We start from the raw sequence: 19,468 nt of genomic DNA, 5'->3' as shown, positions 1-19,468 counted from the left end.
CTTTGCTACAAAGCCAGTGGAATAGATAATGCATACAAAATTAAGTGTTATATGAGACCTGTAGGCTACAATTAATAAAGTAATAATAATTGCAACAACAATATTAATAATAACACAACAACAACAATAATAATATCATTGTTAACATTTAGTCTAAACAAACATTAAACTTAATCCTTATTATTATTATTATATTACTGTTTGTTTCCTGCCGAGGAATTTACACATTCCACTGAAGTAAGGTCGAATATAGGTCGAAAATGTCATTATGCAAGTCAAGAGTGTCAAACTCCATGATGTAAACCCTTTCAAGGTTCGAATTCATGAAATGTTTTAGAAGCTTTCATTTGAACATGTATACATATTCACATCTGACAATAGAATAGCTCCCTCTGTTGGTAAAAATAATGATTTCGATTGTTGGCATTGGAATTCGGCCTACGTTGCTAATAGGATTGGTAGCTGCTGAAAATGTTTTTTTTTTTTTTTTTAAAGTAGCGTTCCTCTAGAGAATTACAGACGACAAAAGAAAACGTGTGGGTAAAACAACAGCGTCATAGTCATAACTCGCTCTGTTAACTAAACATGGACACTTCAAGAAGACAACTTTCTGTGAAGTCAACTCTGAGGAAGTGTGCACATAATTGTCCAAAACCTTGTCTGTGATTAGCTTCATTGCCTCTGCGAGTTTGGACAACTGCCGGAGCAGGTTCGGGCAGAGAGCACACCTTCCACTTGCTCTCAGGATCCTCAGCTCTCAGCCCAAACAGGTTTTTCCTCCTAAAATCAAGTTTCTTCTCTTACCCCACATTTTGTAAGGCAACAACATCTACAAAACAGTACGACTGTCTCAGAAAACGAACAACTGATTCATTTGAAACCAGTGTTCTGCTGCTGACTGCTGACATTGTGTCATAAAGCTTTGTCATTCAAAAGCAAGATGTCGAATCAATGCAGGTTCCCAGGGATCATTGAGTTGACAATTATCTATCAAGTTAACACTAATATAGTACTGTGTCAAATGCACAGTAAACTATACAGCATAATGTTGGGTGTTTACTGCATGCAAATACATTTATCCTGTAAGAATTCATTTTAAACATGTCATACTTTATTTGCAGATTAATTCATTATTGAGCATGTTATCTTCAAGCCTGCACTTTGACTTTCATTCAAGAGAAGTTCACAAGAGACTGAAATGCATTGTTTACCTTTGGAACATATATTAACTATCCTTATCAAAACAACAATGGTCCACATCAGTGCCTTATATTTGTCAATATCTGTCAATATAAGGCTCTTGTCCACACGATTCATACAAAGACAGAATCTAGCCGAAGAGAGAACATATAACTTAAAAAGGCAGGTATCAGAACAACATCAGAACAACATCAAAATTGTCACTTGAGTGGAATGAGAACAGCAAATGATTAGAGAAATACTTGTGACTGCCCACAGTCACATGGTACAAGCATATTGCCTTATACCTCTGCCTCATAACTGTTCACAATGAAACCTCTAATTTGTCAAAATTAAGTCAATTTCATAATCTGGAAATACCACAAATAATGCATGGAAACAAATATAACCCTAAAAATAATAAGAAAAAGTAGGCCTAAATAAATATACTTTGACATGTTTTTAAATTATTTTTTTCTATAAGTCCACGTAGACACAGTTTTGTGTTACCAATATATACATTTTTTTTACCAATAGATAGATTTTTTACCGACACATTACTGGATTTGTATTCCAAATTAAATGCAACAGAATGAACGAATATTGGACATGCACTATGCTATAAAAGCATTGATGTAGGTGGAAAATAGGCTTTCACTCTTCAGATGTCACTTTCATCCCCCAATTGGTCCACATCCCCCTACACTGAAATGGTGTAATGCCAAAGCACCAAAGCTCCAGTGCTCAGACTTGCATGGTGCATCAGCATCCCCTCACGTCCTTCACGGCACTCAAGGATCTCCAATTGGTCAAAATAATCTGGTTCCCAGAAAAGCTCCTGATTACAATTGCAATGAGACACAAACAAACAAAACAATCCCGAGGCAGTCCATGTGATATGAAATGCACTTGGACCCCCATCTCATGTAGGACTTCCATCCTTCCATGTACCTTGCACTGATGTTGAGTAATGGTGAAGAAAATTCTTCTTTCTGGTAGTTGGCATCTGTATGCCAATAAGTTGCAGCAGCTTGAGGGGGCACCAGAGCCTAAATGTTTCCCTCTTATTCACAGGTTATTTTGCCATCGAAGCTTGATAGAGCGATGGCAAAGGCCTGCACTGCACACATAGGGTAGCTATAGTCCAGAGTGAAGGCATCGTCTGCTACTCGTCCAAACTGCATCACAATATAGTCCACTAGAATAAGAAAATAAATAAAATATTTTAAACACGCAAAAAACATTTAACATTTACATTCTTAACAAGAAAATGGCAAATTACATTTTGTGACTTTATTCAACCTTATTCAACTTGTTTTATTCTTAGACTTTTGTTCACCTGAATTATTTATGATATGTACTAGAAATAAACAATATGTAAATAATGTAATGATTGCGGATGAGAATTTTTGGTTTGAGTCTCTTCTCACAATCCTTGCTGTGGACGATCTGAAAGTTCTTGATGGAGGCCTGTGTGACCCTGCCGTTGAAGTTCAGCACATGGGACGCCGTCTCCTCATTCCACGTGGGGGTCTTGTTGTGGAGCTCGATTAGATTGTCCAACTTTCTATTCTGGAACTTCATCAATAAACCATCGTTGTCCTGAAGAAATGGGGGTGAAAGAAACGCAGCAACATTAGCTAGGTCGTTCCATGAAATTAGTGCCTTTTTCCTCCCATTTACATTTTAAGTAGAAATTTTGCACAAATATATAATTTTAAAAGCCTGTTATATTCAATGAAGTGTCCTTTAATATAGACCACAAAATTCAAACATTTTTAAAGCCTGAGTTATTTTGTTGCTTTTGTTGCTTTGTCATTTCTAAAGATTATTTATTTCATGTGATTAGTGATTTATTTACGTCTGTCCCCCATTTTAAGGTCAACCCTGTTACGTGAACTGAGCTCCCATTTTAATATGGTGAAACTTCCTTTTTAAAAGTAACATTTAACATCTAATTGTGAAATCATAGAGTAAAAGCAGGTGAGCTGGTTGTACTCTTTTGGCCATTTTCTGGTGGAAAACTGAGCGGGTCGAACATAACACGTCAACACTGTTACCCATAGATAGACAGGCTAGAATGTAAAAATAAATCATAATTGTGAAGTTTACATTCAATTACCACTTCCTTTTGTACACAACAAGCTTCCATTCTCCATGGCACAAGGGGATTTATGGATGATTTAAGTTGATATAATCAACCATGTTACAGTCAACCAGGTTACGGTCAACCCTGTTTCGATCAAACCTGTTTCGGTCAACCCTGTTACTTTATTTAGCACTTATTACTAAGCACTTACTATAGTCACATTTTTATTTAACATCTTGAAATAGGAAAATATCTATTTTATGAAGTTGAACATGTGGTCTTTATGACAGAATGTTAAAATTAGGTGACATCAAGTAATTGTTTTACCAAGTTACACATCTCAAAAGGCACCAAATTGGTGGAACGACCCAGCTGGTCACAATAACAATATGGATAATGAGGAATAATGTGATAAAATCATCAGATATACTGTACCATACTGTATGTAGCTTACACAGCATGTAATGTCCTACAAAGATGAAATCATGATGAACAGTACTGCTGTTCCGTCCTCATCCATAACTCTGACAGAATGGCATCTGTATAACAACGGTTTGCTTACACTGCGAGGTCGGATGGGTACTCGTTCACTGTCCTTGCCCATCCCTGGGATGATAACGGTCAACCTTCTGGGACCCTTCATTCCCAAGACATTTGTTTCCTATACCCAAAGGTCAGAGAGATAAGCGGAATTAGGAATGACATTTTTAGGGAAATTGGATTCCATCATAGATCAATTTAAACTAAGATTTTGTAATAACAATCTAATAATGAACAGTCTATTAACTACATTGAACAAAAATATAAATGCAACATGTAAAGTGTTGGTTCCATGTTTCATGAGCTGAAATAAAAGATCCCAGAAATGTTCCATATGCACAAAAAGCGTATAAGGGGGTGTGAACAAATTTGTTTACACCCCCTGTTACACCCCTGTTTCATTTACCAAGATAATCGATCCACCTGACAGGTGTGGCATTCCAAGAAGCTGATTAAACAGCATGATCATTACACAGGTGCACCTTGTGATGGGGACAATAAATGGTCACTCTAAAATGTGCTGTTTTGTCACACAACACAGTTTTGAGGGAGCGTGCAATTGGAATGCTGGCTCATATTCACCAGAGGTGTTGCCAGATAATTTAATGTTCATTACTCTACCATAAGCTGCCTCCAACATAGTTTTAGAGAATTTGGGAGTATGTCCAACCGCCGACCACGTGTATGGCGTTGTGTGGGCGAATAGTTTGCTGACATCAACATTGTGAACAGTGTGCCCCATGGTGGGCGGTGGGGTTATGGTATGGGTAGGCATAAGCTACAGACAACAAACACAATTGCATTTTATCGATGGCACAGAGATACCGTGACGAAATCCTGAGGCCCATTGTCGTGCCATTCATCTGCCGCCATCATCTCATGTTTCAGCATGATAATGCACAGTTCACTTCGCAAGGATCTGTACACAATTCCTGGAAGCTGAAAATGTCCCATGTTTTCCATGGCCTGCATACTTACCAGACATGTCACCAATTGAGCATGTTTGGGATGCTCTGGATCAATATGTACAATGGCATGTTTCAGTTCACGCCAATATCCAGCAACTTCACACAACCATTGAAGAGGAGTGAGACAACATTCCACAGGCCACAATCCACAGCCTGATCAACTCTATGTGAAGGAGATGAGTCACGCTATATGAGGCAAATGGGGGTCACACTGGTTTTCTGATCCAGGCCCCTATCTTTTTTTAAGGTATATGTGACCAACAGATGCATATCTGTATTCCCAGTCATGTTAAATCGATAGCTTAAGGCCTAATGAATGTATTTCAATTGACTGATTTCCTAATATGAACTGTAACTCAGTAAAATCTTTGAAATTGTTGCATATTGCATTTATATTTTTGCTCAGTATACTTATAGCCCCTTTACAAACCATTTATAACCCATTTTACTACACCATAATAATTAACAATTTATAAAATACTTATGAACCCTTTGGAAAAACCTTTATAAATGGTTCATTAATGTACACTTCAATGCCTTACGTAAATAATGGCTGCTAATTCTTGGCGAGCGTTGGACATGTCTGGTAGAGCTCTGTCTGGGTGCAGTGCATTATCAAACACTGTGAACTTCGTGCCCAAGTAGTTGGACCTATGGAGTGTAAAGAATCACTCTGTGAATTACACATGCTTAAAGAATCATTTCATGAATTACACAAGTTTATGAAATGCCTGATTACAGCTGCAATAAAACATGTTTTATGGAAATTCTTCAGTTTGAGCTATGAATGTAGGTTACAGCATACCTCAACTTTCCAATGAAATTTTCTCCACCCCGAGACAAGTCTGTGGGGTCTATGGAGATAAGGTAATTGGAGGTTGTGCTTTTCTTTCGTTTTCTCCCAGCCAGTAGAAAGACCTGTAAAAACACATAATTAATCCCCTGGACAATGATTCCTCAAATGCATATCATACTGTATCACAAGTCCACAACTTGGTTTTATGCGCGTTGGCTCCATCTCGGATTGGTTTCAAAATGAATCTCAAATCTCTAAAGCTGTGTGTGACAGTAAACCCCCTAAACCTGTCCTCTGAGAGTGCAAACCTTCTTTTCATTGTCCAGGTGGAGATAGTATGTGGGGTATAGGCCTTTGTCCAAGCCCCTCTGGTCCCGGGTCACCTTGCATTTGACAGTCACCCCCTGCTGGGCTGACTGCAGAACAAACTCCTCCAGGCTGTCAAACTCAATATCCGGGGACGGAGGCCTCTCCTCCTGGATGTGGGACAGGAAAGAATATGGTTATAAGCTTATCAGCATCTTTAACCAATGTTCATTTGGGGACCTTTTAGGTTAATTTATATGTAATACTTTATTAAAGGATTGCAGAATTGTATACCCCACCTGCAATCACTGTGGCAAGACTGAGACCTAGCTAACTAAACAGACTATGACCTAGCTAACTAAACAGACTATGACCTAGCTAACTAAACAGACTATGACCTAGCTAACTAAACAGACTATGACCTAGCTAACTAAACAGTCTATGACCTAGCTAACTAAACAGACTATGACCTAGCTAACTAAACAGACTATGACCTAGCTAACTAAACAGACTATGACCTAGCTAACAAAACAGACTATGACCTAGCTAACAAAACGAGACTATGACCTAGCTAACTAAACAGACTATGACCTAGCTAACAAAACAGACTATGACCTAGTCTAACTAAACAGACTATGACCCAGCTAACAAAACAGACTATGACCTAGCTAACTAAACAGACTATGACCTAGCTAACTAAACAGACTATGACCTAGCTGACTAAACAGACTATGACCTAGCTGACTAAACAGACTATGACCTAGCTAACTAAACAGCCTATGACCTAGCTAACTAAACAGACTATGACATAGATAACTAAACAGCCTATGACCTAGCTAACTAAACAGACTATGACCTAGATAACTAAACAGACTATGACCAAGCTAACAAAACAGTCTATGACCTAGCTAACTAAACAGACTATGACCTAGCTAACAAAACAGACTATGACCTAGCTAACTAAACAGACTATGACCTAGCTAACTAAACAGACTATGACCTAGCTAACTAAACAGACTATGACCTAGCTAACAAAACAGACTATGACCTAGCTAACTAAACAGACTATGACCTAGCTAACTAAACAGACTATGACCTAGCTAACTAAACAGACTATGACCTAGCTGACTAAACAGCCTATGACCTAGCTAACTAAACAGACTATGACCTAGCTAACTAAACAGACTATGACCTAGCTAACTAAACAGCCTATGACCTAGCTAACTAAACAGACTATGACCTAGATAACAAAACAGTCTATGACCTAGCTAACTAAACAGACTATGACCTAGCTAACAAAACAGACTATGACCTAGCTAACTAAACAGACTATGACCTAGCTAACTAAACAGACTATGACCTAGCTAACTAAACAGACTATGACCTAGCTGACTAAACAGACTATGACCTAGCTGACTAAACAGACTATGACCTAGCTAACTAAACAGCCTATGACCTAGCTAACTAAACAGACTATGACCTAGCTAACTAAACAGACTATGACCTAGCTAACTAAACAGACTATGACCTAGCTAACTAAACAGACTATGACCTAGCTAACTAAACAGACTATGACCTAGCTGACTAAACAGCCTATGACCTAGCTAACTAAACAGACTATGACCTAGCTAACTAAAAACTATGACCTAGCTAATAAACAGACTATGACCTAGCTAACTAAACAGACTATGACCTAGCTAACTAAACAGACTATGACCTAGCTGACTAAACAGACTATGACCTAGCTAACTAAACAGCCTATGACCTAGCTAACTAAACAGACTATGACCTAGATAACTAAACAGACAAACCTTTTTCTTCTTCCCTTTTCCCTTTTTCTTTTTTCCTTTTTCTGCTTCGGAGTCAGAATCATCACTGTCTGATGCTTTGGCTGGTAGGAAATAGAACGTTGGGAAATATCAGACAACTTTATTTTACTGACCAGCAGGAATATGGTCAAACACCGAAGCTGTGTTTAATTATAACAGAAAACACTTGCCTTTCTTCTTCTTCTTCTTGTCCTTGTCTTTGTCCTTGTCTTTGTCCTTGTCCTTTTCCCCCCCTGCTGAGAACATGGATGCTGGGTTGGCGTTCTCCTTCTTCTTTGATTTTGACTTGCTGGACTTGGTTTCTGGTTCGCTGTCTTCACTATCTGATTTGGCTGCTGGTTTAAGAGAATCCACTTCAAGTAATGATCGTATCACAGTGTACCTACAGTGCTTTACCAACAGTACTGTGACACTGCAGTATGTGCTCTTGCAAAAGGGGTGTGAGACTTCCGATGTTGGAGATGTTTAGACACAAATCATACATGATGATGGGTTATTGATTCTCAACCACAAAGTTAATCATCATCCCTAAAGTTGCATCAGTTTAAAATGAGTAATTAAAGCTATAGTGTTGAGGCTTACTGTACCTTTCTTCTTGCTCTTGGAGTCTGACTTATCCTTATCTCCATTTACAGAGAACAGAGAAGCTGGTTCCTTTTTCTTGGTGTCTTTCTTTGATTTTTTGTCAGACTCTTTGTCATCTGAAAAAAGACGTGAGACGAAAATACTTCTATCAGTGATGCTATTTCGTTTATATGTTTTGCACACTGTCTTGTTGTGTAATCTGCAACAGCTTGTTAGGTGATGACAGCATAAGGCTGTGGCCTTCCGCCTTGTGTGCAGGACTAGTGTTTCCTTTCACTCAACATTACAATTCAATCTCCTACCTAATCCTCTTAAAACAGGTCTTATTCTTGTTGTCTACTAACTCCTTTAAGAAAATTGCTTTCCTATACATCTGTCCACCTTTAGCTTTGGATTTCTTCTCTTTGCCATCTTTTTCAGAACCTTCCTTTGTGGTCTTTTTCTTTGTCTTCTTTTGTGGAGTCTCTTCCTCATCATCATCGTCGTCATCTTCTGTATCTGAACCTTGGGCAGAAAAGAAGAGTACATTTCATTTGGTTTTACAGAAGTTTTGATGCTATAACATGCAGTTCACCTTGGGCATAATACCAGTTATGTTTCTGACTGCTCACCTTTCTTTTTCTTTGGCACACTTTTTGTTTTCTTCTTTGGCTCGTCTTTCTCTTTTTCTATCCCTTTCCCTTTCTCTTTCTCTTTTTCAGTTTTTTCTTCATCTGCTTTCTTTTTCTTTACCTTTTTTCCATCTATTTGACAAACGTAATGAAAAGAAACAACATCGTTAGGAAGATTGAGAGAGGGATGACCTCCAAAGAAATGTAATGTTTTGATATATTTATTCATTACATTTTTAAGCCGCTCACTCTATCTCAGATAAAAATGATTTGTTTAAAAAACAACATTTTGGCAGCAAGTTCACTTCGCCTGGGTCTGTTTGCTGGCAAAATACTGGTGATATTTTACACAATAATTTCCATATATCTCTTTGGAAGATATCTCATCTGAACTGTCCGTACTTTGAACTGCAGGACTCTCCTCTCCAGACAGGTCATCACTCTTCTTGCTCTTGGTCTTTTTGGGCTTTGCGTCGGCACCATTGGTGGCTGAGCTTGCTGTCTCTGCCTTCTTCTTCTTTGGCTTCTATAAAGCATTATCTATAGGAAGAAGAGTCAGGTATGAGATGAGGAGAGGAAAGAGAGGGTCAGACACCAGAGACAGATGACACAGATATGAAGTAAGGAGAAAATCCTAATTTAAGATCTACATTGCCTTCAGAAAGTGTTGACTTACCCCTTGACTTATTCCACATTTTGTTGTGTTACAGACTGAATTTAAAATTTCACAACCATCTATACATAATACCCCATAATGAAATAGTGAAAACATGTTTTTAGAAAATGAAGCACATTTATTGAAAAGGAAAAACAGAAATATCTCATTTACATAAATATTCACACCCATTAGTCAATACTTTGTTGGAGAACCTTTGGCAGTGATAACAGCTGTGAGTCTTTCTGGGTTAGCCCTTGATTTTCCAACATTTGCACATGATAATTATCAAAGTTCTTCAAGCTCTGTCAAACTGGTTATTGATCATTGCTAAACAACCATTTTCAGGTCTTGCCATAAATGTTCAAGTTGATTTAAGTCAAAACTGTAACTCGGCCACTCAGGGACATTCCCCGCCTTCTTGGTAAGCAACTCCAATATAGATTTGGCCTTGTCTTTTAGGTTATTGTCCAACTAAACAGTGAATTAATTTCCCAGTGTCTGGTGGAAAGCAGACTGAACAGGTTTTCCTCTAGGAGTTTTACTGTGCTTAGCTCCATTCCGGGTTCTTTTTTATCCCGAAAAACTCCCTTGTCCTTCACGATTACAAACATACCCATAACATGATGCAGCACCACTATGCTTGAAAATATGGAGAGTGGTACTCAGTAATGTGTTGTATTGGATTTGCCCCCAACATAACGCATTGTATTCAGGACAGAAAGTTAATTGCTTTGCCACATTTTTTGCAGTATTTCATTAGTGCCTTGTTGCAAACAGAATGCATGTTTTGGAATATTTGTATTCTGTACAGGCTTCCTTCTTATCACTCTGTCAATTAGGTTAGTATTGTGGAATAACTACAATATTTTTAATCATCCTATCACAACCATTAAACTCTGTAACTCTACCTTTTGCATGAAGCATGCATTTATGTCAATGGGCACTGGTGTAAAGTATTTAAGTAAAAATAAAGTACTAAAATGCTTAAGTAGTTTTAGAGGTATCTGTACTTTATCTGTACTTTTACTTCACTACATTCCTCAAGAAAATAATGTACTTTTTACTCCATACATTTTCCCTGACATCCAAAAGTGATTGTTACATTTTGAATGCTTAGCAGGACAGAAGAATTGTCCAATTCAAGAGAACATCCCTGGTCATCCCTACTACCTCTGATGTGGCAGACTCACTAAACACACATGCTTTGTTTGTAAATTATGCTGACTGTTGGAGTGTGCCCCTGGCTATCCGTAAAATAAAAAAATAAAATGGTGTCCGTGATTTATTTCGACTTCATTGCACACTTAACCAGCATGGCTACCACAGCATTCTGGAGCGATACACCATCCCATCTGGTTTCCGCTTAGTGGGACAATTATTTGTTTTTCAGCAGGACAATGACCCAACACACCTCCAGGCTGTGTAAGGGCTATTTGACCAAGAAGGAGAGTGATGGAGTGCTGCATCAGATTACCTGGCCTCCACAATCACCTGACTTCAACCCAATTGAGATGGTCTGGGATGAGTTGTACCGCAGAGTGAAGGAAAAGCAGTCAACAAGTGCTCAGCATGTGTGGTAATTACTTCAAAACTGTTGGAAAAGCATTCCAGGTGAAGCTGGTTTAGAGAATGTCAAGAGTGTGCAAAGCTGTCGTCAAGGCAAAGGGTGGCTACTTTGAAGAAACTCAAATTCCATAGTTTTGATGTTTTCACTATTATTCTACAATGTAGAAAATAGTAAATGTTTTTATTTTTTTAATTGAATGGGTAGGTGTGTCCAAACTTTTGACTGGTACTGTATATTGGTCATTTTCTTTTGTAAAATTAACCAACAACCTATCTACCTTTGATAAGCATCTAGCTGGTGGCTTGCTAGTTAGTTAGCTCCCATGCCAATTTCAAGTCTTTCTAAACTAATATCTGACCAACTCAGAAATATGATGAAAGTTAACTGGCAAGCGCATCATGCTTTCTGACATTATGTTAGCTAGCTGTCCCCAGTTAGATTATGTGTTTTCACTTATTGCATATGCATGTACTTTTCTTCCCATCACTGGAAATGTGTGCTTAGGAGCATGGGGATTTTAGTGACTTACCATTCAAAAGACAGTGGAATATGCAAGCAGAAAGGTATGGAGAGAGAAACAAGTCAAACACTGTACATTTCAAATCACACTACTACAAATACAGTACACTTGATTATCCAAAAATGCATATTTTCAAGACATTCTCTTAAAACTGATTTGCTTTCAAAAAGGAAATAGTAATCAAGCCATTAATATCTTCATTTGGAACTGATAATAATCATTAGAATATTCTAGTTAATCTATTTTATGTAACCTGTCGTAATGACACCACAGTGACCTAACAAACTGGTCAGGACTGAGAAAATCACAGTCAGCTGCCTCAGTCACGTGAACATGTTGCGTCACATCCAGTGTTACAGAGATTAAGTAGTTGTATATTAGTTGTAGTAATAGTGTTTTAGAGATTTACATATCAACTGCACAAGGCTGCTCCGGAAAATAAGTATAGAAAGTAATGGCTCTGGATTTATAAATCAATGCAAATGTAATTGAAATTGGGCAGATGTTTTACTTGCATTCTTAAAAACACTCTTGTGCAGTTGGAAGTGCACTGGACAATCCAACTCTATTCAAACACAAGCACATACAGCTTCTCTCCCAATTAGTCCCATTTCCCACAGTAACCAGACAGTTGTCCACTATATGAGCCTTGATCTGGTATTATGTCAACCAACCTCCCAGAAATCCCTTTCAACACAACACACCATAAAACAACACAGCACAACCCAGCATCCCAAGACACAGAGAATAAGGATGTTATCCACTGTGATCCTGCTGGTCATTTGAACACTGACTGACGGGGTGCAGTGATGGATGTCCACGGTAATCCGATTAAGATGTGGCTCTATTTCTGTCCTCACCTTAGACAAGCTGTCAGTTGAGTAATGGCAGCCTACAGGCAAAGACGTCAGGCAATTGTGAGGGGGGAAACTGATGACCGAATTCAAAATCATTGCATCAACTGCATCAATATGTTTAAGGAAACAATATTTTTCATATTTTTGTATCCTTCAGATAGGTAAATCCTTCCCCCTCAGTTTTAATGGACATGAGGCCTCTGACGGTGGGGCAGAGAAGGAAGAGGCAAATGATCCACTCTCATCTTACCACCTGTGGGTTTTTCACCATGACGTGATAGCCAATGACAACCACAGTCCATTAACAACACTCTTTCTGAAATAAATCTGGGTACTATGTCCATAAAATAGGAGGAGAGACATGATTGGTTTCATGAATGACAGACAACATAGAACCCCCTCCCAAGTCTTTCCCACACTACAGCACATTTATCCCAGAACCTCCACACAACTAGGTGGGATAATTCTACATAACCAGCACTACTATGCACACCAGTCCAGGCTGGGGGAAATCAACTACAACTGTACAACTGTAACAATACCTAGTTAAATAAACTTGCCTGGTTAAATAAAGGTTAAATAAAAAATAACTGTATCAATACCACAGCAGCATTCTGTTGTAATAATCTGATTACTGGTCAACTGGTCTTCTATCCAGTGAATTGTCTGACGATCTAGAGGGAATAACTTTAAGTCATTCATCTGTATTCATCTAAACACCATGACGGTATATCTGAATCAAAATGCTACATAAAGAAATGCTCTAAGTTCATCACCATTATTCCATCTCTCACATCCTTTCAACAACAAAAGCTCTTCAAAACAGTTTCTATAACGTTACCTTCTCTGCAGACATGGTGTGGCCAGTGACTTCGGCTCTAATAAACTACAAACTCCTCTTTACCGAAAACGTTCTTAGTAAAAAGAAAGACAAAATGAGGCAATTCAACACAATGGAGGTTAATTAAGAGAGTGAGGAGCCTTGAACTGAATGGTTCACCATCAGCAGAAAGTTGCTAATAGGATTTATGTGTAAAGCCATCTGTTCTTCAGAGACAGAGACACGTGAACAGGACGAACCAACATGGCGTGGGACTAGGGGTAAGACGTATGTTATGAGTACACAGAGGACAAGCACAGGTCCACTATATCTATCTTGACACCCCCCTCCTGGATGTAATGGTCAATGTGACTCATAACCAACCAACTTTGTCTTGGACACAACAATTTATTCTCACATGACCAAAAAAAGTGGCGCAAATAGACATGTAGATGAACAGCTAGTGTCTTAACAATGGACAAAAAAGGCACGCCCAGCTACCTAGATGTGGTTTTTGTTATGGTGGACTTTTACCTTCTGTGGAGTGAGACCAGTGGTGTGGGGGCTGTGCTTTGGCAAAGTGGGTGGGGTTATATCCTTCCTGTTTGGCCCTGTCCGGGGGTGTCCTCGGATGGGGCCACAGTGTCTCCTGACCCCTCCTGTCTCAGCCTCCAGTATTTATGCTGCAGTAGTTTATGTGTCGGGGGGCTAGGGTCAGTTTGTTTTATCTGGAGTACTTCTCCTGTCCTATTCGGTGTCCTGTGTGAATCTAAGTGTGCGTTCTCTAATTCTCTCCTTCTCTCTTTCTTTCTCTCTCTCTCGGAGGACCTGAGCCTTAGGACCATGCCCCAGGACTACCTGACACGACTCCTTGCTGTCCCCAGTCCCCCTAGCCGTGCTGCTGCTCCAGTTTCAACTGTTCTGCCTTATTATTATTCGACCATGCTGGTCATTTATGAACATTTGAACATCTTGACCATGTTCTGTTATAATCTCCACCCGGCACAGCCAGAAGAGGACTGGCCACCCCACATATGCTCTCTCTAATTCTCTCTTTCTTTCTCTCTCTCGGAGGACCTGAGCCCTAGGACCATGCCCCAGGACTACCTGACATGATGACTCCTTGCTGTCCCCAGTCCACCTGACCGTGCTGCTGCTCCAGTTTCAACTGTTCTGCCTTATTATTATACGACCATGCTGGTCATTTATGAACATTTGAACATCTTGGCCAGAAGAGGACTGGCCACCCCACATAGCCGGGTTCCTCTCTAGGTTTCTTCCTAGGTTTTGGCCTTTCTAGGGAGTTTTTTCTAGCCACCGTGCTTCTACACCTGCATTGCTTGCTGTTTGGGGTTTTAGGCTGGGTTTCTATACAGCACTTTGAGATATCAGCTGATGTACGAAGGGCTATATAAATAAATTTGATTTGATTTGATTTGAGCAGTGGAATACATTTTGAAATAGCATGACACTTTTTAATAGTTATTTTACTCAGACACTCGTTCTGGCAAGACAGAAATTACATTGTGTTGAATAGAGCTGACAGTATTTATTATTCTTCATGATAGAGTGTGGTGTCTGTTCTACAAAATGTATATCTATAGAATTGCTCTCTCCAGAACACATCCCAGCAGAGGTTGGTTTGTGCCATTATTATTATTGGTGTGCCCAACGCATCACCGGGGGCACACTGCCTGCCCTCCAGGACACCTACAGCACCCGGTGGCCAAAAAGATCATCAAGGACATCAACCACCCAAGCCACGGCCTGTTCAATCCAGAAGGCGAGGTCAGTACAGGTGCATCAAAGCTGGAACCGAGAGACTGAAAAACTGCTTCTATCTCAAGGACATCAGACTGTTAAATAGCCGTTACTAGCCGGCTACCACCCGGTTACTCAACCCTGCCTCTTAGAGGCTGCTGCCCTGTGTACATAGACATGGAATCACTGGCCACTTTAAGAATGTAACACTAGTCATTTTAATCATGTTTACATTTAGCTGTACTCATTTCATATGTATATGCTGTATTCTTTTCTACTCTATTTTAGTCCATGTCACATCGACATTGCTCGTCCTAATATATGTAGTGCATTCGGAAAGTATTCAGATCCCTCTACTTTTTCTACATTTTGTCATGTTACCGCCTTGTTCTAAAATGGAGTAAATAAAATATTAAAAATCCTCATCAATCTACACACAATATCACATAATGACAAAGCGAAAACAGGTCATTTGAATTTTTTGAGTATTAAAAATAAAAAACTGAAATACCTTATTGTAACGTACAGCAGGTCAGCCACCAGGGGGAGACTCGTCGAGGCCTGGTGACAGACAGAGTATACATCACGAGGCGATTACTCCCTCTGCTGGACGTGACAGGTCTCGACGGGCTCTCCAGCCAGGACTAATTGTGGCTGATTGTGGTTGGTGAGTAAATCAAGGGCTGATTGCTCACCTTCTGGACGGGTCCCATAAAGCTGCCAGAAGGGCAGCACACGGGAGAAGGTACTGGGGGAAGAAAGGTTATTACTGTATAGTTGGGGACGATTCCAGAGGTAAAAGGAGGGAGTTCAGTTTTTGTTCCCCACAGGATACAGCAAGACCCGGAGCCCAGAAGACGGTATCCCGGAGAGGGTCTCATGGGGGAGACCTATTCTTTTATTTTGGTTTGTTATTCAAATAAATACCCTTGAAACCAAGCTAATCCTACTCTGTCCGTGTCTGATCTGTGTAAGCGTTTTGACCAAACCCCCTGGTCTGCCACAAGTGGTGGAGAATGCGGGCAATCTGTTAACTTGGTCAGATCAGGGTTGACGTTACGCAGCATCAGCATGGACGAGTTGATTGCTCAGTTTGTCCGGGCCCAACAAGCAGTTCAGGAAAGAACGCTGGAGGAACATCGACTACAAAATGTCCGCCTCATTGAAGAAATCAGGAAGCTACAAGGAGGAGCGTCTACTGAATCACATCCAAACTAGTTTTTAATCAAGCTAAGGGAAGATGATAACATCGAAAACATACCTCTGTACGTTTGAATGGACAGCGCTACGGGAAGGATGGCCAAGGCAGAAGTGGGCAAGTCTGCTGACCCCGTTCCTCTCTGGGAATGCCCAAAAGGCATATTGGGACCTGAATGATGAACAGGCGGCTAACCACGACAGACTCAAATGGGAGATAGTCAGCTTCTACGGTTACATCGGGCTCAACTATTCCACAACTGGAGGTTCATAACCGACGCAGCCCCCTGACCCCAGACGAACAACCTACTGTGCTTCACCAGGACATGGATCCAACCGATGTATCCACCCTCTCTAATCCTAGACAAAGTGGTCCTGGATCGCTTCTTAAGGGCACTACCCACCGACATGAAGAGGGCAGTGAGTCTATGTGCGCCCCAGACCTTGGAGGGCCTCCTGGAAGCAGTGGAGATGCATCAGAACACTCAGGCCCTGCTGAGTGGGAGCAGGGCCGAGTCGGCGACCCATTCGAGGGGACGGAAGTACAGCCCCACTGCTGTGTACCCCGAACCAACAGTCGGCAGGGCCAAATGACCGCAAACCCGTGGAGAGGTGGCTGGGGTAGGGCCGACCCGCCACCAACGATCCCAGGTAGATAGAGACCAAAGGAGGTGTTTTGGATGTGGCGCCCGGGGGCACATTGTCTGGAATTTCCCGGCTCGACGACCCATCGCCTGTGCAGCCCTGAAGCGAATAGTTGACCAAACTGTATCTATGTGTCCGGAATCAGAGGGGGCACTGGAACCCGACCCCTCTGGGCACCCACTGGAGCCCACTGTAGCCCAGCCTACCCCTCCTCGATTGCAAGGGGCAAGTCGAGACACCTGCTGGGGGCCAACTGAGGGGGCAATTCGGGACGGCCCAGTGGGAGGATCCGAACTTGAAAGCCTCCGCAGCCCAAGTGATAGCGGTGGATGGACAGCTACTTCTGGGGTGAGTGACTGGCGATACCCCCATTTCCAAATCAAGAATAACCTTTCGTATCAGGTGTCACGCCAACAGGGGAACTTCGAGAGGTATTGTTGCTGCCCCGACAGTGTCCCACACCCATGGCCCGGGATGAGGAGGGCCGTGGAAGACTACTGTCACAGCTGCCCTGAGTGTCAAATCACTGCCCCAAAAGCACACTTCCGAAACACACTGGTCCCCCTACCGATTATCGGGGTTCCCTTTGAATGCATCGCCATGGATATAGCGGGATCCCTGGTAAAAACAGCATGAGGACATCAGTACATCCTGGTAATACTAGATTATGCCACCTAGTATCACGAGGCCATTCCCCTATGGGCGACGGTATCCAAGGGAATCGCCCGGGAGCTGTTCCACCTTTCAGCTGGGTGGGCATCCCGAACAAGATCCTGACAGACCAAGGTACTGAGTTTATGTCCCGCCTAATGAAAGATTTGTGTGCTCTCCTGCAAATCAAGCAGATCCGGACCTCCAGATGGGCTCATCGAGTGGTTCAATAAAAAGCTCAAACAAATGCTGCGGAAGGTCATCGAGCAGAATGGGAAGAACTGGGACCAGCTACTACCCCATCTAATGTTCTCAATCCGAGAACTACCCCAGTCCTCCCCAGATTTTTCCCCTTTCAAACTCCTTTAAGGGAGGAGGCCACACGTCCTAGTGGACCTCGCCAAGGAGGTGTGGGAAGCCCAGCCGACCCCCTTACGCAGCGTGGTAGAGCACATGGAGATGATGAGGGAGTGGATGACAGCCATATGGCCCGTGGTAGGGAACATATGGAGAAGGCCCAATGCTCCCAAGCCTAGGTCTACAATCGAGGAACCCAGTCCCGAGAATTCCAGGTGGGAGACAGGGTGTTGGTCTTAATCCCCACGGCTTAAAGTAAGTTCCTGGAAACATGGCACAGGCCCTATGAGGTGATAGAGAAGCTGGGATGTGTCAATTACCGCGTATGGCAGCCGGGGAGACGGAAACCCCAACAGATGTACCTCATGAACCAGTTGAAGAAGCGGCACGAGAGGACAGCCTTGGCCGTGTTATGGTCGGAACTCAGGATGCCAACGGTATCAGTGGTGGTCCCGAGCAATGTGGACCTTGACCTGGCCCAGAAGCAAGAGCACAGGGAGCTCGTCAATCGGGAACACAGCGCTGTTCTCCGAGAAGCCGGGCCGCACGACCCTCATTGAACACCACATCCATACCCGGCCCGGGGAAACAGTACGAAAGAGGCCATATTGGATTGCTGAGGCCAGAAGGAAGGCCGTGAAGCAGGAAGTGAAGGTTATACTGAGGATGGGGGTTGTTGAAGAGTCCAACAGTGCATGGTGCAGCCCCATCATGTTGGTGCCCAAACTGGACGGTAGCCTGTGCTTCTGTAATGATTTCCGTGGTGTGAACGACATCAGCTTGTTCGACGCCTACCCCATGCCGAGGGTGGACAAGCTCATTGATCCATTGGGAAAGGCCCGGTTCATCAGCACCCTTGACCTGACCAAAGGATATTGGCAGATACCGTTGGCAGCCTCCTCCCGGGAGAAGACAGCGTTTTTGACACCAGATGGATTATATCAGTACCAGGTACTCCCGCTTGGTCTCCGCGGAGCCCCGCCCACATTCCAGCGCCTGATGGACAAACTACTTCGACCCCACCAGCAGTACGCAGCGTCCTATTTGGATGATATCATCATCCACAGCCAAGGTTGGGAAGAGCACCTGACGCGCCTGATGCTCTCAGACAAGCCAGGGTTGACAGTGAACCCCAGGAAATGCAAACTAGTGTTCGAGGTGGTGGAGTACCTGGGATATTTGATCGGACGGGGGAACATCAAGCCCCAGGAGAGGAAGGTTCATGCGGTACGTGACAGGCCCATTCCACTCACCAAGACACAGGTCAAGTCCTTCCGGCCTGGGACTGGCAAGATACTATAGTCGGTTTATCCCCAACTTTGCGGCTATAGCTTCCCCTCTCACTGATCTAACCAGGGCCCGCCTCCCGAAAACAGTGAAATGGACAAACCAGACCGAAGCGGCATTCAGGCGGCTGAAGGAAGTGATGTACTCCCATCCGATTCTCGTAACGCCCGATTTCCAGGTGCCGATGTTGGTCCAGACGGATGCATGTGATGTTAAGCTAAGGGCCGTTCTGTCCTAGATACACA

At 42.1% G+C, this 19,468-nt stretch overlaps 1 protein-coding gene across 1 annotated transcript; it reads right to left on the bottom strand.

Annotated features, from left to right (window-relative positions):
* Positions 1-1,089: 1,089 nt before the first annotated feature.
* LOC115143489 (tubby-related protein 1-like) lies at positions 1,090-13,539 on the bottom strand. Its single transcript, XM_065002005.1, has 13 exons — positions 13,347-13,539; positions 9,306-9,429; positions 8,904-9,035; positions 8,674-8,796; positions 8,295-8,408; positions 7,872-8,042; positions 7,690-7,763; positions 5,881-6,048; positions 5,582-5,694; positions 5,319-5,427; positions 3,831-3,929; positions 2,610-2,781; positions 1,090-2,377 (listed from the first exon to the last, which is right to left on the bottom strand). Exons 1-13 carry the CDS (start codon positions 13,359-13,361, stop codon positions 2,244-2,246), a joined length of 1,548 nt encoding a protein of 515 aa, XP_064858077.1. The 5' UTR covers positions 13,362-13,539; the 3' UTR covers positions 1,090-2,243.
* Positions 13,540-19,468: the final 5,929 nt, after the last annotated feature.

This window comes from Oncorhynchus nerka, linkage group LG15 (genome assembly GCF_034236695.1).
Source record: "Oncorhynchus nerka isolate Pitt River linkage group LG15, Oner_Uvic_2.0, whole genome shotgun sequence".
In the NCBI taxonomy this organism is placed as follows: Eukaryota; Metazoa; Chordata; class Actinopteri; order Salmoniformes; family Salmonidae; genus Oncorhynchus; species Oncorhynchus nerka.
The sequence above is the reverse complement of the archived record's forward strand: the minus strand, read 5'-3'. Positions and strand labels throughout refer to the sequence as shown.

Bases quoted from the DNA above. Each gene is read 5' to 3' on its own strand.
- LOC115143489 (XM_065002005.1), bottom strand. The intron at 5,695-5,880 runs GTTTGCACTCTC...GTGTTTTTACAG, and splicing joins ACCTGGACAATGAAAAGAAG to GTCTTTCTACTGGCTGGGAG. The intron at 2,782-3,830 runs GTAAGCAAACCG...CCATTTCTTCAG, and splicing joins TACCCATCCGACCTCGCAGT to GACAACGATGGTTTATTGAT.